Genomic DNA, 23,561 nt, shown 5'->3' with positions numbered 1-23,561 from the left:
ACGGTCATGATATAGATAAGACTTCTTGCATCGAGCGGTTTACGAGGAAAACATTGATTAATATGTGACTCTTCGGTGGAAAACAGGAAGCGATGTACTTTAGGAGAAGCAGTCAAACCTGTGACGGTGTACAGAGCCGTGATCGCAAGCAGCGCCACAACAGCCACGTAGATATTCAACCCGAGAGCCTCTCTGATAAAAATGGCGCCGGAGAACATATCTGCCTGAGAGGAGGAGGAGAAGAAGAAAGGGTCAATTAATAATAATCACTACAACTGGATGAGAATAACCACTACTGTCACCTGGATGGAGATATTTTGTGAAATACAGAATAACAAACAGGCAGTTTGCTTCCAGAGTGACTTACTGAGATCTTGGTGAGAACATACAGGACAAGTGAGAGCACAGAGAGGTAGACCCGAATGCGCTGTCCTCCAAACCTCTTCTTCAGGTACTCGGGCATGGTGACCACCTACACACACCCACAGCTCATGAGTAGACTGGACATACTTACAAAATGAGCTTACAAAGGGTAGCAATGCACATTTTGGACAATAGGGGGAAATGGACATGTATAAAGATGACGGTCTGTTGCATGTCAAGCAGTGTTGGGCAAGTTACTTTCAAAATGTAATATACTACATATTACTAATTACTTTCATTTGAAAGTAATAAGTTACTTTACAATAGTACTGCCTGTGTAGAGTAACTCGTTACTTATTACACTACTTTTTTGCATTACTTTTACCAAAACAACAGCAGCAGCAGAATGACATGGCCGCCCCGGAACCATCCTGAAAAATAATTTCAACCGCCTTGAAGTCAGTGTAAACAATCCAAAATTCTAAATGTTATTCTTTTCCTTTGTTATTGTCATCTATAGTGGTTATTTGTATAAAAACACACAGTTTGATTAGGAAATGATTGTCTTTTTTAAATAAGTGCTTTGATTAAAAAAAAAAAAAGTTAACTCAATTTGTAACTTGAGTTACCGGTACTTGACAAAGTAACTGGTATAATATTACTGAAATCCTATAAGTAATACTTTATATTACTGAGTTACTGCTAAAAGTAATATCTTACATGTAATATATTACTTTTGTAATGAGTTACCCCCAACACTGATGTCAAGCATGTGGGACACATGTGTGTGTGATGTTTACCCCGGCTTTAATATAGATTGGCACAAAGAGCCATCCCAGGATGACCACCACCACGAGGGCCTGAAACACACAAGGACACAGTTAATTAAAGCACAATCAATACCAAATGCCACGATGTAATGTAATGTAATGTCATTTTATTCAGTCATTATAAATAACAAAATCACAGTATAAACAAAGTCAAACAACCAGAGACTGAACAGGCTCAGGCAGAAGCAAAAAGCTTATATTATGCCTGACCTAGTTTCTACTCAGTTAAGCTCTCCTCCAAAATGAAAGAAAAACAACAACAGAAAAGTAATTTACAACACAGAAAAAAAAGTTAAACAGCATCAGAAAATTTATTCACACTTACGCTCAAAAATAGCTTCAGAAACCATTTTTTTGAAAACCAAAAGCGAATTACACATCTTCAAATTTATATGTGCATCATTCCAAACTTTCACCCCAACAGTGGAAACACATCTCCTTTTAATCTCTTTTTTTTTTTTTTTTTTTTAGCTTTTTGCACATTAAACTTGCACACACCTCTTAGATCGTACTTGCTGTCCCGTGTTGAAAATCACTTTTGCACAGAGAATGGGAGTGACTTTCATTTTGCTTTAAACATTATTTGCATTATCTTATAATAGAACAAGTCGTTAAATATCATGACACGGGAATTTAGAAACCGTGGATTTGTGTGAGCATAGCAATCCTTTTTATTAATGATACGTATGGCTCGTTTTTGTAGAACAACTATTGAATTTAGAGTTGTTTTAAAGGTTGATCCCCACAGTACTACACAATAAGACATGTAAGGTCAAATGAGTGAACAATAAATGATATGCAAGGTTATATGCAATGTTCCTATTCGACTGAAGTCCCTCTACTGTCAATCTGTTAGTTTCCTTATGTCCAGCAAATGCACACAATAATCTACAGACTTATCGGTGCTCCAGACAGAAGCAAGCGATGCTATCTGTGTCAGAGGTTAGCACTAGATTTGTGATAGATAGCGGTGTAACGGCTACATGTGATTACGGTTACTCACATTCCACTCAAAACCTCCGATGGCGATTCCAGAAGCAGCACCGGTGCCAGCGATTCCCACAAAGTGCCCGCTGCCAATGTTGCTCGCAAAGAGCGACGCTCCGATCTGGAGAAGATAAGAAGAATATATTGAATGAATGGTGAACGTGCGTGCATAATCTTTCAAATAATCAGATGATTTGTGTTGTTTGTGATTTGAACTTTTTTTTAGAACTATCATCTAGTTCATACATGGGCAAACTACGGCCTGCGGGCGCCACCTGTGTGGCCCGCGATGGAATTGCAATTTTTTTTTATTTTTATTTTTTACATAGTGCACCTGAACGCAACATGCAAGATACCTGCTGAATAAGTGTCCAAATGTTCATGTCATTCTGGCCAATACTCCACTTCTGTTATAGCATTTCAGTCTGGAATATGGAATATCTTTCAATAATCTTTATGACTAAAAGGCTACATTGAATTAGAAATTTAAATAATTAACTCATTGGTTTTGGATTTATTTCGCTTCAAGACTGCATTTTTGTTCGTGTGACCCGCAACACAGGCTTTGATCATCCCGGGCCACTTACTGATACTTATGCTTAAATTAACCCACTCATATTCTGATTTATTTCAAGAAAAACATTTTGGCTAGTGGAAATTCTAATTGCCTGGTAACTTTAAAATCTAGCAGCCATATTGGCAGGTGGTCAAAAAAGTTAATTTCAAGCCCTGAGAGCAGGTGGTATAGGAGTGAGTGAGAAAAGGATGAAATATTGGTGATTAAGACTGAATAATGACATCACAACTGTTAATTTAAAATTAGTTATTCCTCTAAACGTGGCTTCAAATGCACCAAATTTTTCACGCTGGCGCCGTTCGGCCCTCAGCAAAAGGACATTTTTTGTGGCCCTCTCTATCAAAGTTACCCATCCATGGGTTACGGCATGACAATATTTGTTCGGCCCCCGGCAACAATCTGGGTTTCTCATGTGGCCCCCCATGAAAAATAATTGCCCACCCCTGATCTAGTTCAAGAACTATCATCTAGTTCCAAAGAAAAGCCCAGCTGATGACTCAAAAAGTTTATGGTTTTATGGTACCTCATATAGTCACATTAAGAAATAAATACGCACTTTAGAATGTTAATAAAATCCTGATTTTCCTTTGATGACACAAAGGACAATTTGCTTCATAATTTATACCACAATTACCACCATGTTATCAAATCATTTGTCAGTGCAAACAATGTGGCACACCCTGCTTCCGATAAGGAGATGGATTAGAACAGTGGTTCTCAAATTGTTTCACATGAAGGACCCCTAAACTGACAAAAATTAGACCACGGACCCCCATTTGATAGGATTTTGTCCCACGGACCCCCATATGATAATAAGATTGATGCTTTTAGATGTTTTATTAAAAACAGAAAGTGTATAAAACCCATGACCAAAATAGTCATTGTGTTACTTATGAATGCGAAAATAAATTACCCCCCTTTTGGCTGGGGACCCCCCTCAAGGACCCCCATTTGAGAACGACTGGATTATAAGAGTAAGAAAGAAGTTCATCTGTATCATTGACTGTGTATGTTGTTGTGGGCGGCTGGACACCCACCGGCCACCAGACCATGCTGCGCCCGGCCAGGAAGAACCCCCCCACTGTGGAGCGGTTGGTACGGACCATGGCCTGCAATGTGTGAAGGAGACATTTGGTCAATTCTCATAAATACACACACACACACACACACACACACACACACACACACACACACACACACACACACACACACACACACACACACACACACACACACACACACACACACACACACACACACACACACACACACACACACAGCAAGGAAGGCCTCTCACACCTGTATTTCACCTGTCACTGGATATAGAACACTGACTGGACCTATACTTTGTTAATGATTACATTTTATACACAGCTGCAAGTGAACAAATGGGTAAAGTGAAAGAACATAGCAGAGTTACTGGAGTGTACACTTTATAAAGTGCACACTTTGATCCTCGGATACGCCTTTGTGTCTCAAAGGCAGGAAGTAACACAGGTGCACTTTAATCCTCTGATCCTCCGTAAGATGACGGTGAAGCAAATGTGTCTGACTAATAAAAGGTGCTGAGTGCATTCCACAAGCCCATTTCACTTCCCACCCAATTCACCCAGTTTGTGTCTAAAAGGCAGGAAGTAACACAGGCGCAAGCAGAACACTAATGAGGGTTTCCAACTTCCAATTCATTTAGGCGTTCCCAGTGCCGGGGCCCGAATTAACGCCGTGTTTGCACCTGTGTTACTTCCTGCCTTTTAGACACAAAATGGGTCAATTGGGTGGGAAGTGAAATAGGCTGATGACAACTCAAATTACATTTAGGAAAAGTGTTTAAAGTTTAAATGTGGGGAAAATAGCATGATTTTGTTGCTGTGTGGTGTCTATCTCTTACAACTTAATTATCACTACATTATTTAGTTTCCCCCCAGATTGGAAAAATTTGTACTGTCACAATGGACATTTTACTCTAAATCCATTCAGAATTGCTGTATAACATTGGCAATTGATATCTAACATTGAACAAACATTCTCTGCGAGGAGTTAGCTATTCACAGGAACTTTGTTTCCTATGGATTTACACAATGTTTAACCAAAAAGACTGAGCAACTCACCCATACTCCGACAGCCAAGACGACCACAAAGTAAATGACAATAACAGAGATATCTGCTGGGTTGTTGAGGGCGACTGTGTTTTCCCCATTGCTCCTCCTGAAGGAGAAACCAAAGTAATCCTGAGGCATTTTCCTGTGAGAGGGTGAGCGGAGGACAGGAGAGCTGCAGAGACCAATCCTCTCTGAATGGATCGCCTGCAGACACTTATGTACCTCTGGTCAACAAGCAGGTGGAGGTGTGTGTGCATGTGTGTGTGTGTGTGTGTGTGGGTGTGAGAGAGAGAGAGAGAGAGAGAGAGAGAGAGAGAGAGAGAGAGAGAGTGACAGAGCACAACTGAGAAGCTGGGTGGGCTGGGAAGATGATGGAGGGGTTTATACATTTCCAGATTATCATGTTTGTTTGACACTGCATGATCTGGATGCGTGCCAATAATCTTGTCGTTTTGGTGAATGTAAAACGTAATGGCGTATGTAAAAATGTGTAAGCTTTTCGCAAATAATGTTGTTAATAATCAACCCACGAAGTGTTCCTGTTGAACAAAGGACTGAGATAAAGTTCATCAACTCAGTTTAGTTAGTGGTTTTTATTGACAGGTGACGGATGGATTCACGGACAGATTCACAGACGAATTCCAAATGAAGACAGGTGGTGAAGGTGGTGAGCTACAGGGAGACACACTGGCACCAGAGCTGTTTAGAATAGTGCTGGACTAACTCTGCCTTAAGGAAGGCCATTGGAGACAAGGGCAACAAACTAGGATTTACCATCAAGCCACATCAGAGTACAGCTGTTGGCTCACAGCTAGAAGGTCCTGGGTTCGATTCCCACCTGGGACGATGTGAACGCTGAAGGAATGCGTGCCCGTCCGCATGTCCTCGAGTGCCCACCGCCCGGGTGGGGTCGTCAAAAGGGCCTTTCTGTGTGGAGTTTGCATGTTCTCCCCGTGCCTCCCGGGGGTTTCCTTCATATAGGAACCCCCTTCACCAAAACATGCAATATCCTGGTTGCTAATGTGGTTCCTCCTCTGGTCGTTAGGGGCACCTGTTCAGAGGGAGGGGAACTGGTTGGAATAGCGTGAACCTCCCACGTGCTATGTCCTACCAGTGAAGCTTCGTCTGTCAGGTGAAAAGCATGGAGCCAGTTTCGGCTCTCCCCAGATCGGCAGAGGGTGGAGTAGCAACCAGGATAAATAAATTAAGTTAGCACTAATGGGGGATAAAAAATTGGATAAAAAAAAAAAAAGAGAAATCATATATTTTCTCAGCTTTTTGTCATTTTTTTAATCAGCTTTGTTTAATAGAACTGAGAGGGAGTGCTGTTGTTGGCTAATATCGGCACTGCTGTGATTATCTTCGGCACTCGGCCTGCAGCCTCGTGCCTACGCAGGCCCGGCTCCAGACCCAAGTTACAGAGGGGGCCAAGCTACCCAAGGGGGGTCCGGGGGGGATTCTCCCCCGGAAGAAGATTTTATACATTTTAAAGTAAAATTCGTCAACCTGGTGCATTTGAGAGCAAAATGAAGAGGCTAAATCTATGAAGAACTACACACATCTCTAATGTGTTGTGACTTTACAAATAATTAGGCCTAAACAATTAATATTAAATGTATTTACACATTGTGCACAAATTGCATTCATTGTGACAAATTTACAATAGTTAATATCCAGCCAGAATCATTGCAAATGGATGTTCAAAGTAACAGTTAGCAATAGCATTCAGTTAATCAATGCCTAATGACAGCCAGATTCCGTTTTAAACTTTAAAACAGAAAAACGTTTTTTAGCATTTTTTTTTTTTTTTTTGAATGGGGGGGCCAGTTTGGGGAATGGGGGGGGGGGCGGCCCCCCCCTAATGCCGGGCCTGTGCCTACGGCCGAATCACAGCAGTGCCGATATTAGCCAAGAACAGCACTCCCTCTCATGTGATATTCCTTAAATGAAATGAAGGAAGCTCAGGAACTCAGGAACCGAGCGGAGAGAGAAGGTGCTCTGGTTGGACTCGGAATAAATAGAGGACTCAGTCAGGTAGAGGACTCGGTCAGGTAGAGGACTGGTAAAGGACTCAGTCAGGTAGAGGACTCAGTCAGGTAGAGAGTCAGGTAGAGGACTCAGTCAGGTAGAGGACTGATAAAGGACTCAGTCAGGTAGAGGACTCAGTCAGGTAGAGAGTCAGGTAGAGGACTCAGTCAGGTAGAGGACTGATAAAGGACTCAGTCAGGTAGAGGACTCAGTCAGGTAGAGAGTCAGGTAGAGGACTCAGTCAGGTAGAGGACTCAGTCAGGTAGAGGACTCAGTCAGGTAGAGGATTCAGTCAGGTAGAGGACTCAGTCAGGTAGAGAGTCAGGTAGAGGACTCAGTCAGGTAGAGGACTCAGTCAGGTAGAGGACTCAGTCAGGTAGAGGATTCAGTCAGGTAGAGGATTCAGTCAGGTAGAGGACTCAGTCAGGTAGATGATTCAGTCAGGTAGAGGACTCAGTCAGGTAGAGGACTCGGTCAGGTAGAGGACTCAGTCAGGTAGAGGACTCAGTCAGGTAGAGGACTCGGTCAGGTAGATGACTCGGTCAGGTAGAGGACTCGGTCAGGTAGAGGGCTCGGTCAGGTAGAGGACTCAGTCAGGTAGAGGACTCGGTCAGGTAGATGACTCGGTCAGGTAGAGGACTCGGTCAGGTAGAGGGCTCGGTCAGGTAGAGGACTCGGTCAGGTAGAGGATTCGGTCAGGTAGAGGATTCGGTCAGGTAGAGGACTCGGTCAGGTAGAGGACTCAGTCAGGTAGAGGACTCAGTCAGGTAGAGGACTCGGTCAGGTAGAGGACTCAGTCAGGTAGATGACTCGGTCAGGTAGAGGGCTCGGTCAGGTAGAGGACTCGGTCAGGTAGAGGAGTCGGTCAGGTAGAGGATTCAGTCAGGTAGAGGACTCAGTCAGGTAGAGGACTCAGTCAGGTAGAGGACTCAGTCAGGTAGAGGATTCAGTCAGGTAGATGACTCGGTCAGGTAGAGGGCTCGGTCAGGTAGAGGACTCGGTCAGGTAGAGGAGTCGGTCAGGTAGAGGATTCAGTCAGGTAGAGGACTCAGTCAGGTAGAGGATTCAGTCAGGTAGAGGACTGGTAAAGGACTCAGTCAGGTAGAGGACTGGTAAAGGACTCGGTCAGGTAGAGGACTGGTAAAGGACTCAGTCAGGTAGAGGACTGGTAAAGGACTCGGTCAGGTAGAGGACTCAGTCAGGTAGAGGACTGGTAAAGGACTCGGTCAGGTAGAGGACTCAGTCAGGTAGAGGACTGGTAAAGGACTCGGTCAGGTAGAGGACTCAGTCAGGTAGAGGACTGGTAAAGGACTCAGTCAGGTAGAGGACTGGTAAAGGACTCGGTCAGGTAGAGGACTGGTAAAGGACTCGGTCAGGTAGAGGACTGGTAAAGGACTCGGTCAGGTAGAGGACTGGTAAAGGACTCGGTCAGGTAGAGGACTGGTAAAGGACTCAGTCAGGTAGAGGACTGGTAAAGGACTCGGTCAGGTAGAGGACTCAGTCAGGTAGAGGACTGGTAAAGGACTCGGTCAGGTAGAGGGCTGGTAAAGGACTCGGTCAGGTAGAGGACTGGTAAAGGACTCAGTCAGGTAGAGGACTGGTAAAGGACTCGGTCAGGTAGAGGACTGGTAAAGGACTCAGTCAGGTAGAGGACTGGTAAAGGACTCAGTCAGGTAGAGGACTGGTAAAGGACTCGGTCAGGTAAAGGACTCGGTCAGGTAGAGGACTGCGGAGTGTTGGAGGTTGACCTTGTTTTAATGTGGCCATAAAGCTTTAGAAATGCTGTAAAATCTGAAAGCTGTATAAAAATGTCAATTTGGAACCAAGGACAGCGTTTCAATCCTGTTAGTTAGATTATAAGAACTCTACACACAGATTGTAGTCAAAGTAACATTTGTTTGTTTTCATATATTTCAGAAGAGACTTGAAAAGCTGTTGGGGAACAGGAATAAAGCTTCAACATGTTCAAAGGCAATGAGACCTTTCTGACAGAAAGTGCGTGTAACTCAAGGTGTGTAACCCTAACCTTACCTTACCTCAGCCATTCTCATTCAGATATCTTGAAGTTGATCTGTTACCTGGTCTTGTTTATCACAATCTATTTCTCTCGATCCTGACCCTGATTGAACTCTGTTGGCCTGCTTCTGTCTTCCAGGCTGTCCATGTCGTAAGTATGAGCTCTAGTTCATTCTGTTTTTCAGTGCATATTGTCTACAGATGTTGCTGTAATACGCCTATTTCACATCCCACGCAAATCAGACATTTTTTGTGTCTAAAATGCAGGAAGTAACACGGGTGCAAGTAAGACATTAATTTGAGTGCTGGGATTGGACCAGCTGTCCCTGCAGCAAACTGGATCTTCTTTGCTTCTTTGTTTTAACGTCACCCGGCGGCTCCAGGCACGGACACCTTTTCTTTTCAGACCTCAAACTAAACGGTCCGGGTTGGGGTAATTGTGCCTGCAGCTTGGACGCAGTTCCATTACTTCTTGCCTTTTAGACACAAAATGGCTGATTTGGGGGGGATGTGAAATAGCTAATAGCTGGCTGATAAATATACTTTTTTGTTATCAGAATGAATGCAGATTGGAGCTGAAAAGAGACCGTGTGCATGTCACAATGCAACAGAGTGCGACGCTGCTACACAACATACAATGCAATACATACAATGACCACTTATAATCATAATGTATTATAACAGTGATTATCATGCATTATAAAACTGATGATAATGTATTACAACTATGGGAATTATAATACACCATGATCCTCGCAGAAAGAGTGAATGACCAGCAATTTATGAAGTATTATTATACAGTACTTGACCTTATAAGTCAATATAAAATGCTTTTATAATTTGTTATGATTATTGTTATAAAGAATTATGAATATTTATGAGTGCAATGGGTGAAGAAAATGCATTTAGCATCAAGTACTATCAGCAACCACTAGAGGTCTCTAAAGGATACCGAAAGAGATCCCCCCCCCACACACACACACACAGACACACACACACACACACAGGCTATACAAACAGGAATTACGGCCTGTGCAATTAAAACTAAATCAGTCAGCAGGGAGCGAGGCCTGTCTGTGGAGCGTGGTCATGTTGGATGTCATATTTGAATGCTGCTGGAACACATTGTCCAATCAGCCTTTAAACATAGATCTAGTCATGTGTGAAAATAGCTGCCATATACACACATCCTCCACCGTGGACGAGCGTTTCACCAAAATGACAAAATGAAAGATGTGAGAGTAAACGAACCTGACGCTGCCAAATGCATTTGTTCATCTCGTGATCTCGCACGAATCCAGCTGCCTTCAATGGCAACGAAATAGAGGAAAAAACACACAAACAAGTGGATGGGACTCAAGTCTAGGAAAAACAAAGTATCAAACAGTGACGTGTGTGTGTGTGTGTGTGTGTGTGTGTGTGTGTGTGTGTGTGTGTGTGCGTGTGTGTGCGTGTGTGTGTGTGTGTGAGTGTGTGTGTGCGCGCGCGCGTGCGTGAGGTCATAACCTACGAGCTTTGAATGGATCAGACGAGATCACCCAAGGCCCTGCCCTCCCAAGTTCCAGTGTGCTCTGAACAGAGACGGGGTCTGTGCCTCCTTCAGGGACCTGTGGTTAGATTCATGATCTGTCATTCCTTTTCACTTGGTAATGGAACACATTTTATCCATTAGGATCTGCAGTCACACAACAACAACAACAACAAGCCTGGACGATTTAAGAGGAAAAGAGTTAACCCCTTGTGAGCACAGAAACAGTGCGGTGGTCTGTCATGCTGGGGAGACCATCAGATCAGAGACTGGGTCTGATGAAATAAAGTCTTGCTGGGCAAAGGGCCATACAGAGTCTCTAGTCTTGAGCCACTTCAATCTAAGGATATTTTGTGCCGACTGTCGACCTGCAGGCCCGGGTGCCTCCCCCAGCCCCGACTCACCCCAATGTTCGGGGTGGTCCAGTCGGGCTTAGATTCGGCATTACAGTCTACAGCAGTGTTTCCCAAACTATGGGTCGGGACTAGGGGTGTCCCGATACACTCAGTTCACGATACGATGCGATACACGATATTGGGTTCACGATAACGATACGATACGATATTTTAACAATATTTTTTTGCGATCGATTTGTAAGTTGAGGGGGCATCCTCCACGCTAATTTGAGCATGCAATCAGATGCAGATCAGTGCCACCATGTTCAGCTTCTTTTTCTCACGATATGAGATTTAACGTTTTGATATCGCGATATATTGTGGGACGATATATTGTGACATCCCTAGTCGGGACCCAGTTTGGGTCGCGGACCTCTGGGAGGTGGGTCACCAACACCAACTGGTCGTCATGGCAACTCATTACCGTATGTTTTTTTTCGAGTTTGGGTCCCAGGGAGACACAAAATGTATCTTTAGGGTCCCGAGATGAAAAAGGTTGGGAACCCCTGGTCTTCTACAGTCTCCAGCGTGACCGAGCCTTAACAGGCAGCACAAACCCCACAAACTCCAATGGCCTTTACTCTGGCTTGCTCCTGTACACAGAACACACACAGGGCGGAGAACCTTCAACCTGATCTGCTGCTCTGTCCAGGATTAGATGGAACATGGAACTGCATGGAACCGTTTGCTAAGTACAACGCCAAAACATGGGTAGGTAAGTACTGTACAACAACACATGCAAGACCACAAAAAAGTGAGTCTAATGGGAAGGGTAGACCACCCATGATGGAGGGAGGTAGTTTTCATTTTTTTCTGAAGTCTAGTTTTTAATTGATTTGTTTTTGCTGAGATTTGCATGATCGTTCAGAGGATTCAACAGGAGTAGCACTTTGCACATTTCTGGCCATTTCAGCCAGAAAGGCCACAAGTGTGAAGGTGTCAGGCTAAAGCTGTGCTGGTTGGACAGTCTTTCTAGGCCTACCAATGGACTAAGTCTGAGCTAGTTTAGTTCACTAAACCATAAGTCAGCCATATGACAAAGTCCTTGCATTTGCCACCAACATTTCCAAACTTGCTAATATCGACAAAGTTACTAGGGACAAATTATTAGAGCAATGGCTAATGATGACCAGATATCATTGTAGATGTAAGATATTTGAGATGTTATTATTTTGTCAGTGAGATCAATTGTTAGATGTAGCAGGTCACCAAACTATTAGCTAAGAGGGAAATGTGGTTCTGAATGGATGATAAACACACAGGTCAGTAATATTCTCCTCTGATCTTATTTCATAGCAGGTCCTGGGTTGATGACCCTGTTGTAAAGCATGAAACTTGGGCCTATTTATGGGCTCCGTGGAAAATGGGAGGAGATGTTTTACAGTTATTAGACTGTCAGACATACGACCTGTCTTATGAGCACTTAAAACCCATTAAAGGCTGTTTGACCTTTCCTGGATTTAAGCTTTAACCGACTGAGCAAATTTTACAAGAACATAATCGGGGTGAAATGACGTCATCGCATAAAAAATATCAAATGTAATGCGAGGATGAGATACAACATCTAAAGCAAATGTAGCCACAACACTGTTCAGCCACTTTCTGATCAACACTGTTCAGCCACTTTCTGATCAACACTGTTCAGCCACTTTCTGATCAACACTGTTCAGCCACTTTCTGATCAACACTGTTCAGCCACTTTCTGATTAACACTGTTCAGCCACTTTCTGATCAACACTGTTCGGCCACTTTCTGATCAACACTGTTCGGCCACTTTCTGATCAACACTGTTTGGCCACTTTCTGATCAACACTGTTCAGCCACTTTCTGATCAACACTGTTCAGCCACTTTCTGATCAACACTGTTCAGCCACTTTCTGATCAACACTGTTCAGCCACTTTCTGATCAACACTGTTCAGCCACTTTCTGATCAACACTGTTCAGCCACTTTCTGATCAACACTGTTCAGCCACTTTCTGATCAACACTGTTCAGCCACTTTCTGATCAACACTGTTCAGCCACTTTCTGATCAACACTGTTCAGCCACTTTGTGATCTGGTCAAACTTCCCTGGACTAGCATTAGGCAGCACCTACCGGTGTGTCTGGGTTGGAGGGTGATTTTCATCCATGCAGGTCCTCCTTCATGGCTGCAGCGAGTCTGAGACATCTCAGTCAGGTGTTTGACGAGCAGGACATCCAGAGCTGCTCCACCTCCGATGGACCGGTCCTGAACCCAAGGTCAGTCCGCACGGTCTGGGACACTCTCTGTTTGCTGGATGTAAGGGTCTCCCATGATCGAAATCGTATCTGTGGATGAAAAATCCATAACAATACATCATCAGATATACAATAGGGTATTAATATTAAGAAGAGCTGCCATTCCATGATCGACACACAGCAGCTTGAAGCCATCGTAATGATGCCAATTTCCTATACAGGGAGATATTTTGTAAATAAATGTATACCCAGTGTACATGTGTAGAGTATTACCATTTCATGGATGACAAAAAAAATACTTTTTTTATTTCTGATTTAAATGGCAATAGTTAGATTATTTTCTGCTGTAGGCTACATGTATTTGTGGCCATGGCAGTTTGTAGAGAATCAAAATACACTGAAAAGTACATGAGAAATGACTTGGAATCTAATCTGTTATATAACATTTTAGCTGTTAATTAATATTATATTGACATTGATGTCAAAGGTGACCATCTTCTGTTCACTGTGAGGAAATGAAAGGAGTGAGAGGAAGAGAAAGCAAGGGAATAAATAGAAACAGATACAAAAAGTGGATTGGCATAAAGTAGTGACTGAGATGAAGGGGTGAAAGGTGGAGGAAAAATTTCAGTAAATATGGTAGAGAAATAAATATATAGGTAACAGATATAAGGAGATTGGTATGTTTGAGTTAGTGATGAAAATCAGTGGTCACAATATGCAAATATTGCGTTTTCTTTTCTCGAAAATCCTTTTAAATAGAGAAGCTGTAAAAAAGATGTATAGTATTTATACAGCAGGCACTCACAGATCAATCAATACAAATGGTGATTAAGTTACTACTTCATTTGTTATTTAAAACTACTCGATCGAATGCAGTGCTGTGACTAATGGTCAGGATAAATTGCAATTTGCTTTGCACAGTTTGCATTTTCCCCCCCGGCCAATGAAATGTTTTCTGAATACATCAAATCCATCACTATGAATCCAATCAGTGCAGAGGGGTCGTCTAATGAACACACGTTCAGCTCCAAGTTTATTCCAGCAACCAACCAGCCCAACGTGCTACAGAGGAACCAACACCAACCAGCCCAACGTGCTACAGAGGAACCAACACCAACCAGCCCAACGTGCTACAGAGGAACCAACACCAACCAGCCCAACGTGCTACAGAAGAACCAACACCAACCAGCCCAACGTGCTACAGAGGAACCAACACCAACCAGCCCAACGTGCTACAGAAGAACCAACACCAACCAGCCCAACGTGCTACAGAGGAACCAACACCAACCAGCCCAACGTGCTCCAGAGGAACCAACACCAACCAGCCCAACGTGCTACAGAGGAACAAACACCAACCAGCCCAACATGCTACAGAGGAACCAACACCAACCAGCCCAACGTGCTACAGAGGAACGAACACACAGGGAAAGGCTTGTTCCTACAACAGGCCAGGGAGTTCAGAGCGGAATCATTAAACATACCACTGGATTATAAAATCCAATTGCAAGAAATTACATTTTGGTGAAAGAGTAGTAGGGTAGGGGTGTCAAAATTAATCCTTTTTAAGATGACGTGGAATCGAATCGAATCGTCGACAGATGAATCGCTGAATCGTTTATGTTGATGACATTCAGATTTTAAAGCACTTTCTAAATAAAAAAGGGAGTTGAAATTTATCTGAATGCTTGTAGTAGCCATGTGCAGTAATAACTGTGATCCTTTGAGCTGTATCGAATCTAATTGAATCGTTGAATCGTAATCGAATCGAATCATGAGACCAGTGAAGATTCACGGCCCTAATACAGGGAGTGGTTAAAAATCCAACCAACAATCTCACTATAATGTGTTAATGTTCCACAAAGGAATGCTGCAGCCTGGATGGGATGGAGAGGAGTAGATGTGAGGCAGTGAGATGGGGGCGTTATTGAACTGCTCTCGTTACCGATGGCTGCTGGAAATCTCGAAATGAGAACAATCAATATTCGTTTGAATGAGAAACACTGGAATGAGGCCAGTGCCCTGTGTGGATTAAGGCTAGGTCACACCAGACGATTTGAACACAGACTGGAGACCATTCTGACTGTTGGGTTGAGGCTGCGTGGGTGAGTGTGGGTGGGCAGGGGCGCACTGGGCTCAACAGGTGGTCAGATAGTCAGCTGTAGTGTGGGCGGGCTGGAGATTTCACCATGACTCCAGACCAGTCAGAGCCTGAGAAAAGATTTTTTTCAGACATGTTTTCTTTTTGCCACAAACCTGGCTGTGCTCACCAGGACTGACATCTTATCTGAATGACACTGGCAACAGCCAATGGGAGTTCAGCTCAATGAGGAAGTAAAAGTTAAAGAACTGGAAGAGAAGCTGCTTTTAACAACAGCACCCATAAGTAGCTATACAACAGAATTAATACATCTTATATAAAATGGCACAAAATGGCAAATGTACAATTACAAATTAAATCAAAGAACTCACACAAAATTCCTCATGTTATTCTTTTAGTGATGTCACTTCAAAATACATTTGTAATGTAAATATGAACTGTAGCTTCTGTACTATGAAGCAATAGAAAATATAATATTTTGTAGCCAGCAAAACATAATTGTGCCTACCCCAAACGGCCTCCAGATGTCGCCTTTATGCCTTTTGCACACCTTGAGTTTGGTTGAACACAGCCAATGTAAAACATAACACAAGTGAACCCCATTTTATGGTGGTTAGCCTCTGGGAATGTTCAGGAATTCACTGCATGTTTAGAAATGGGCTTAAGCTAGTTTTGAACAAACCAACATAACGCCGGACAAGGACAGCCCTTCTTGAGCTCTCCTCCAAGTGGCGAGTATAAAGTGATTCTTGTTTGTCTTGCTTTTGGCGACATGATCATGTTTCATACTCATTGTAGGAACTTGCCGAACATATTAAAGACACTCAATGTCGTCGAATGCTGTTAAAAACTGTAGCTAAAACCTAAAGTTCAAACGAAGAAAGACACCTGCGACTCCTCCATGATTCCAGGTGGGTCTCTCTCTCTCTCTCTCTCGCTCTCTCATCGTGGAGTGTTGTGTTCCAGATCACGTGGTCGCTCCTCTCCTCATCGCGTTGCCTCGTGTTTCGTGTTTCTGACAGGACATGTCACACTGTGTAGTTTCGGCTCGGGAAAAGGTCTCAAATCTCGCTCTCGCTATTTTTTTTTAGCATGCAGGTTTGTTTTTAGCATGCAGGTTTGTTTTTCCTTGGATGTCCTGAAACACGAACCGTTGTTTAGCGGTAGCTAACCTAGCTAGTGTGTCTATTGTGACCTCACTTGACTACTAGCTAGTAGTAAGCTAGCTGTTGTGTGGGGGGGTGTGCGCGCGTGTGTGTGTGTGTGTGTGTGTGTGTGTGTGTGTGTGTGTGTGTGTGTGTGTGTGTGTGTGTGTGTGTGTGTGTGTGTGTGTGTGTGTGTGTGTTTTCTCTACATGCAGGCCTTGGCGAGCTGATTCTGCAGCATCTCCGTCAGCTAATCAGTAGCTGGCTAGCTACTTCAGCTCAACTGTACTACTGCAGAAACAGCTGAGCACTGCTAGGTATACATACACAGTCAAACATACACAACATATGTACACGTGAACACACACACACACACACACACACACACACACACACACACACACACACACACACACACGATATTTGGACAGTGTGTCATTTAGTTAAAAAAATACACATTTTATATAGCGCCTTTCTAGACACTCAAAGCGCTTCACATATCAGGGGAGGGAGGGGGAGGGAACTCAACTCATCAACCACCGAAGATCAAATTTGCAATGACATTTGAAAATTGCAATAACAAACACGAAAACACACAATAATAAATGGGGAAAGAATGTCAAGATCTGAATAGGAAATCCTCCAAACCAAACCTGTGTGAAAGATTTGAGAGGAACATTTTCTTCGAGACGTTGACACTCATTTGAACAAAGACAAACAAAAGATATTAGCCTACCGTTAATACCGAAAGATGAAAAGAGGACAGAAGCGAGAGTGTTGATGTCATTACACCTACTGTCAAGATATCAGTGGGAGGGGCAGGTGTGCAACAATGATCATTTAACAAGAATACAAAGTCTGTGTGTGAGTGAGCAGAACTTGTGTTCGGCCACAGCTATGTCATTTTACGTGCGATCGTGCCGAATCTTTCAGAGCTGGATTTCTTAATTAGGTAATTACTCAGGGACGATTAATGGCCCAACTTGCGGTGCTGCGCAACCTTGATACACTGCACAGGTATTACGCTAATCCTATGATGACATGCAGGAGATTGTTACACTGTGACAGCCAATGCAAAAAAATAATAATAATAACGTTATAAACTCTTAACAGTGTGTCACTTGCATGCATGGGATAAAACTGCCTTCAGCTATAAACATGAGCGGCCAAAGTGAGGTTAGATATTCAAAAGTGCATGAACCCAACAACCACACTGAACGAGATTGAGCAAAACATCCAGAGTGAAACAGAGTTGCTTTTAGTACTAGTCGCGATGAAATTGTCCTTTATTACCCTGGAGATAAACACCCAGTCATGGATTAATACGCCCTATGTGTATCATGTATCATCTTCAGATTGATTACAATCATCTGCTTTGTGATGAAGAAATCCCCTGCTAACAACGCTGATAAGACCTTATCATTGTATGGCAAATGTTTGTGACTGTGTTTGACCTGCAATTTCACCTCAGGACATGAAGGGAAGGAAGCCTGATCCTCAGCTGGACCCTGTGCCCGTCTGCCCGACCTCCCAGTGGCCTCCGAATAAGGTTCCCCCCCAGGAGGTGGGATGTTTCTCCTTGTTCCCCTGTAGTTCAGCCATGTTTGCTCCATAGTGTGCCGGTCTGGATGACCTTTGACAGACACAACAGTAACATGGGCTGGGGGGGGGTGCACAGTGATATCGCTGTCGCCTCACAGCAAGAAGGTCATGGGTTCGATTCCCGCCTGGGACGCTGTGAGCGCCGAGGGTGTGCCCATGCCCCCAGCGCCCACCGCCCAAGTGGGCCACCCCGCCAAAAGTCCCCCTCTGTGTGGAGTTTGCATGTTCTCCCCGTGCTCCCCTGGGGTTTCCTCCAGATAGGAACCGAACCCCCCCCACACACACACACACACACACACACACACACACACACACACACACACACACACAAATGAGCTACTTGTATGATAACTATCTCTATGATTCCATTATATTTGCAGCATAGAAAGAATGAACCGGCGTATTTAATCATCAATGGTTCCTATGCTTTTCTACACACATGAAAGTGTGTGTGTGTGTGTGTGTGTGTGTGTGTGTGTGTGTGTGTGTGTGTGTGTGTGTGTGTGTGTGTCTGTCTGTCTGTCTGTCTGTCTGTCTGTCTGTCTGCCTGCCTGTCTGTCTGTCTGTCTGTCTGTCTGTCCACTAACAGGGAAGCTATGAATTCAGCACCTGCAGCTGGAGGTGATTGTCTACTGCCAGCTGTGAACCTGCCAGGACTTCTGCTGCAGTCTGGCTCAGATGATGATCGTCTTCTCCAGCATCTCCAGAAAACAACCAGGAAGAACAGGAGAGAGCAAGATGGTAGGATGAAGAAGTTAGAAAAGATTGGTCAATAATGTCATTCACATACTGCACTGACTGCACGAAGAACCGCAAATATTTCAATAGATTGCCGAAACGGCCGCACTCGTAACTCTTATCTCTCTTCTATCCTGTTTTGGACCTGTTTGAGAAGCAGGTAGTGTTTCTTCTGTTCTTGGGACAGGAGGGATTTAGACATAAACACACAATACTAGGGACTGGGGCAAGATTGACTTAACGGCCATCTTGGTCCATCATAGTCTTAATGACTACAGCATCTCTGGGCACAGTTCCATGTTGAGTAACGGAGTAGCTTTATGACCACACAGGTCCTGACAAAGAGGGGATTACCCGGGGAGCTGCTGCTGTCCTGCAGGCTAGGGGGCGTATGGGGATACGCAAGGTCGGTCCTGATTCGATTCCATCTCTGAATCGATACGATACAATATCGATATTTCAGTTACAATACCAATTTAGCTTGGATATGAAAGAGATTCTTAGAGGACCTAAAAGCTGTGAATTGTACAAGGAACCCTCTAACCTGGAGCATTAAATTAAAAATATGAATTATTTAAAAATATGAATGTTTACAGATGTTTGCGAGATCTCATTGCGCTAAGAACCAAACCAAAAGATCGATATTGGGAGTGGAGTTATGAATCAATGTCAGTTCCTTCAAATTAATATCGATTTGTATATATATATATATATATATATATATATATATATATATATATATATATATATTTTTTTTTAACCGAGCCCTAGTCGGACCCTGAGGTAGCTAACCCCTCTGAGCATGTGATGGACAAAGACGTCCAACACAGCATCACGGGCATCACAGTCTACCTGTGAGCAGCCTGATCTCAGAGTCCTTTGGAAGCAAGATGAATATCTTCCTGTGGTCTTTGGTCCTCTTGTCTGCTCTGCATGGAGCTAGAGATAAACAGAAACAACAATGTCATCATTTCTGTTCTGAGTTGTATGAAAATGTCAGGACATGTTGGCCACAAGGTGGCACAGTGCTGCAAAAAATTGTGCAAATGTGGCTTGCAGTGTCAGCTTGGTGTGAGGGCTCAGTTGTGGCTGTTGAGGGAGTGGCACAAGAGTGAGATGACAAAAACATCTGCCTTTTGTTTCTTTATGTTTCATCTGTTGTACAGCATTTCCGTATACAACAAAACACATCAGTGAGCCAGCAGTTTTCTCCATAAGCAGTGTGTTTTTATTTTTACAATCTTTGATCATTTTATGCAAGCTCATCTGGCCAGCACAAAAACATGTCCCTTATTTGAAACGAGCAAACAGCACATAAGCAGTGCTAAGCTAAGACCTAACAGTCTCCAGTTGGCCAAGACTCAAAGTAGCACACACACAAAAGCACATTCAGATGGGAACTGACTGTATGTTGCATTGTGTGCGCACACGGTGTGTGTGTGACCTGACTGGGGATGGCTGGGAGGGGTGGTGGAAAACGTGGCTGGGGTGGATGTGGATCAGGATGAGGATATGGATATGAATATGATTCATTGGCCTCTGGCGGGGAGAGGGAGAGGACGTGGAAAACTGTTGGAGGTGATAGTAATGATTAGTGTCCTCTAGAGAGAGAGTGGCATCAGCCGAGGACCAAAATGCGAGACTCATTAGCCAATGGACAGTCATGAATGGGTCTCGCGCTACTTTTGCACGCTAAAATAAAACTGATAATGTACAATTTGATTCAAGAAAAAAAAAAAAAAAAAGTTTAAAGTACAACACAATTTCGCTGCAACTCGATAGTGCTGCTTAATCCAGGACCTTACTTCCTGGAACTCTTGAGAGAAATCTGGTCCATTGGAGTGAATGGAGATGTCGCAACTCTTCTTACACGGCTCTGGTAATGATTGGTGCTCACAGAAGAGGACACTCGTGGGGATTCCGTTGTACAGGCAGCGCTGATGAGCAAGAGGACGTTTCCATCGTAGTCCAAAGCAAAGTGGTCGTTGAGATGGGAAAAGGGGGGGGAAATATGACAACATGGCTGCTGAGGCTTGGCTGAAGGATAGATAGCAGTTAATTTATTGTACAGTTTCAAATCCTTTTTCAGAGGCTGGAGTTAGATGCTTTATAGAGACACCTGGAGGACAAGACAGAAGCAGGTTTGGGGGATAAGACCGATGGCCGTCCGCTGATAGCGGAGGATTTAATGGAAGCTAAATGACTTGTGTGTTTAAATGTTGTATTCCCATACGGGAAAATAATATATCTTAGATCTGGCTTCAGCATCACAGTAGCTGGTCCTGGCAGGACCTTTCAGTGGGAGTGTAGCTGGTCCTGGCAGGACCTTTCAGTTGGAGTGTAGCTGGTACTGGCAGGACCTTTCAGTGGGAGTGTAGCTGGTACTGACAGGACCTTTCAGTTGGAATGTAGCTGGTAATGGCAGGACCTTTCAGTTGGAGTGTAGCTGGTACTGGCAGGACCTTTCAGTGGGAGTGTAGCTGGTACTGATAGGACCTTTCAGTGGGAGTGTAGCTGGTACTGACAGGACCTTTCAGTGGGAGTGTAGCTGGTACTGACAGGACCTTTCAGTGGGAGTGTAGCTGGTACTGACAGGACCTTTCAGTGGGAGTGTAGCTGGTCCTGGCAGGACCTTTCAGTGGGAGTGTAGCTGGTACTGACAGGACCTTTCAGTTGGAGTGTAGCTGGTCCTAGCAGGACCTTTCAGTGGGAGTGTAGTAGCTGGTCCTGGCAGGACCTTTCAGTGGGAGTGTAGCTGGTCCTAGCAGGACCTTTCAGTGGGAGTGTAGCTGGTCCTGGCAGGACCTTTCAGTGGGAGTGTAGCTGGTAGTGGCAGGACCTTTCAGTGGGAGTGTAGCTGGTCCTGGCAGGACCTTTCAGTGGGAGTGTAGCTGGTACTGGCAGGACCTTTCAGTTGGAGTGTAGCTGGTACTGGCAGGACCTTTCAGTGGGAGTGTAGCTGGTACTGGCAGGACCTTTCAGTTGGAGTAGCTGGTCCTGACAGCGCCTTTCAGTGGGAGTAGCTGGTCCTGACAGGACCTTTCAGTGGGAGTAGCTGGTCCTGACAGGACCTTTCAGTGGGAGTGTAGCTGGTACTGGCAGGACCTTTCAGTGGGAGTGTAGCTGGTACTGGCAGGACCTTTCAGTGGGAGTGTAGCTGGTACTGGCAGGACCTTTCAGTTGGAGTGTAGCTGGTCCTAGCAGGTCCTTTCAGTGGGAGTAGCTGGTCCTGACAGGGCCTTTCAGTTGGAGTAGCTGGTCCTGACAGGGCCTTTCAGTTGGAGTAGCTGGTCCTGACAGGGCCTTTCAGTGGGAGTAGCTGGTCCTGACAGGGCCTTTCAGTTGGAGTAGCTGGTCATGACAGGGCCTTTCAGTTGGAGTAGCTGGTCCTGACAGGGCCTTTCAGTGGGAGTAGCTGGTCCTGACAGGGCCTTTCAGTGGGAGTAGCTGGTCCTTTCAGGACCTTTCAGTGGGAGTGTAGCTGGTCCTAGCAGGACCTTTCAGTTGGAGTAGCTGGTCCTGACAGGACCTTTCAGTGGGAGTAGCTGGTCCTGACAGGACCTTTCAGTGGGAGTGTAGCTGGTCCTAGCAGGACCTTTCAGTTGGAGTAGCTGGTCCTGACAGGACCTTTCAGTGGGAGTAGCTGGTCCTGACAGGACCTTTCAGTGGGAGTGTAGCTGGTCCTGACAGGACCTTTCAGTGGGAGTAGCTGGTACTGGCAGGACCTTTCAGTTGGAGTGTAGCTGGTACTGGCAGGACCTTTCAGTGGGAGTGTAGCTGGTACTGGCAGGACCTTTCAGTGGGAGTAGCTGGTCCTAGCAGGACCTTTCAGTGGGAGTGTAGCTGGTCCTGACAGGACCTTTCAGTTGGAGTGTAGCTGGTCCTGACAGGACCTTTCAGTTGGAGTAGCTGGTCCTGACAGGACCTTTCAGTTGGAGTAGCTGGTCCTGACAGGACCTTTCAGTTGGAGTGTGAAGACATTGAACAATAGGAATCAGTCATTATTCAGCTGCCTGCTGATTTGCTGCAGAAAATAGTGTGTCATCATCAGAGATCAAAGTGATATGGTACAGGAGGACTGTGCGTATTTGGAAAAGCAGAGTGAACGATATTATTTCAAATAAGTCAACGCAGATTGAATTTGATACACAAACAACAGGATGTAATTCCATTGAAAACGTTAAAGTAGCTGTAATGTGAGCTGCAACTCAGGCCTTTTTTAAAAGCTATTCTACAGATACAAGCTTCACAAAGAACTTTCAGAGAGCCTATCATTGATCTGCAGCTACTCACAAATACTGTATATTATGTGAGGCTGATTAATGTATGATGGACACATCTCCTTGAGTTTGAGGGTCTCGTGCTGAGGAGGTGTTTGTTCAGTCTCTTCTTGAAGGCATGAACAATGCATGATGTGATGTCTCCAACAGCCACCGGGGGAAGGCTGTTCCATGTAGTTATGGCAGAGTGGAGAAAGCTGCTGTCCAGGCATTTGGTGGTAGAGCTGGGGAGTGACCAGGTGTGGTTGGGTGGTAACCCTGGGGGGGGGAGTGGCCGGGCATGGTTGGGTGGTAGCCCTGGGCAGTGACCGGGCGTGGTTGGGTGGTAGCCCTGGACAGTGACAGGGCATGGTTGGGTGGTAGCCCTGGACAGTGACAGGGCATGGTTGGGTGGTAGCCCTGGGCAGTGACAGGGCATGGTTGGGTGGTAGCCCTGGACAGTGAAAGGACATGGTTGGGTGGTAGCCCTGGACAGTGACAGGGCATGGTTGGGTGGTAGCCCTGGACAGTGACAGGGCATGGTTGGGTGATAGCCCTGGACAGTGACAGGGCGTGGTTGGGTGGTAGCCCTGGACAGTGACAGGGCGTGGTTGGGTGGTAGCCCTGGACAGTGACAGGGCGTGGTTGGGTGGTAGCCCTGGACAGTGACAGG

At 44.7% G+C, this 23,561-nt stretch overlaps 1 protein-coding gene across 1 annotated transcript in view; it reads right to left on the bottom strand.

The window, feature by feature from the left end:
* slc5a1 (solute carrier family 5 member 1) overlaps positions 1-4,994 on the bottom strand; it is a gene marked incomplete at both ends in the record, with an annotated part of 13,428 nt that extends 8,434 nt beyond the window's left edge. The window contains 6 exons of the mRNA XM_083657846.1: positions 119-224; positions 368-472; positions 1,164-1,223; positions 2,197-2,301; positions 3,795-3,866; positions 4,866-4,994. Of these exons, the coding sequence (XP_083513972.1) occupies positions 119-224; positions 368-472; positions 1,164-1,223; positions 2,197-2,301; positions 3,795-3,866; positions 4,866-4,994 (577 nt within the window). The remainder of the gene's footprint in view (positions 1-118; positions 225-367; positions 473-1,163; positions 1,224-2,196; positions 2,302-3,794; positions 3,867-4,865) is intronic.
* Positions 4,995-23,561: the final 18,567 nt, after the last annotated feature.

Source organism: Poromitra crassiceps (assembly GCF_964638095.1).
Source record: "Poromitra crassiceps genome assembly, chromosome: 21".
Lineage (NCBI taxonomy): Eukaryota > Metazoa > Chordata > Actinopteri > Beryciformes > Melamphaidae > Poromitra > Poromitra crassiceps.
Note: the sequence above shows the minus strand (reverse complement) of the source record. Positions and strands in the feature narration are given on the sequence as shown.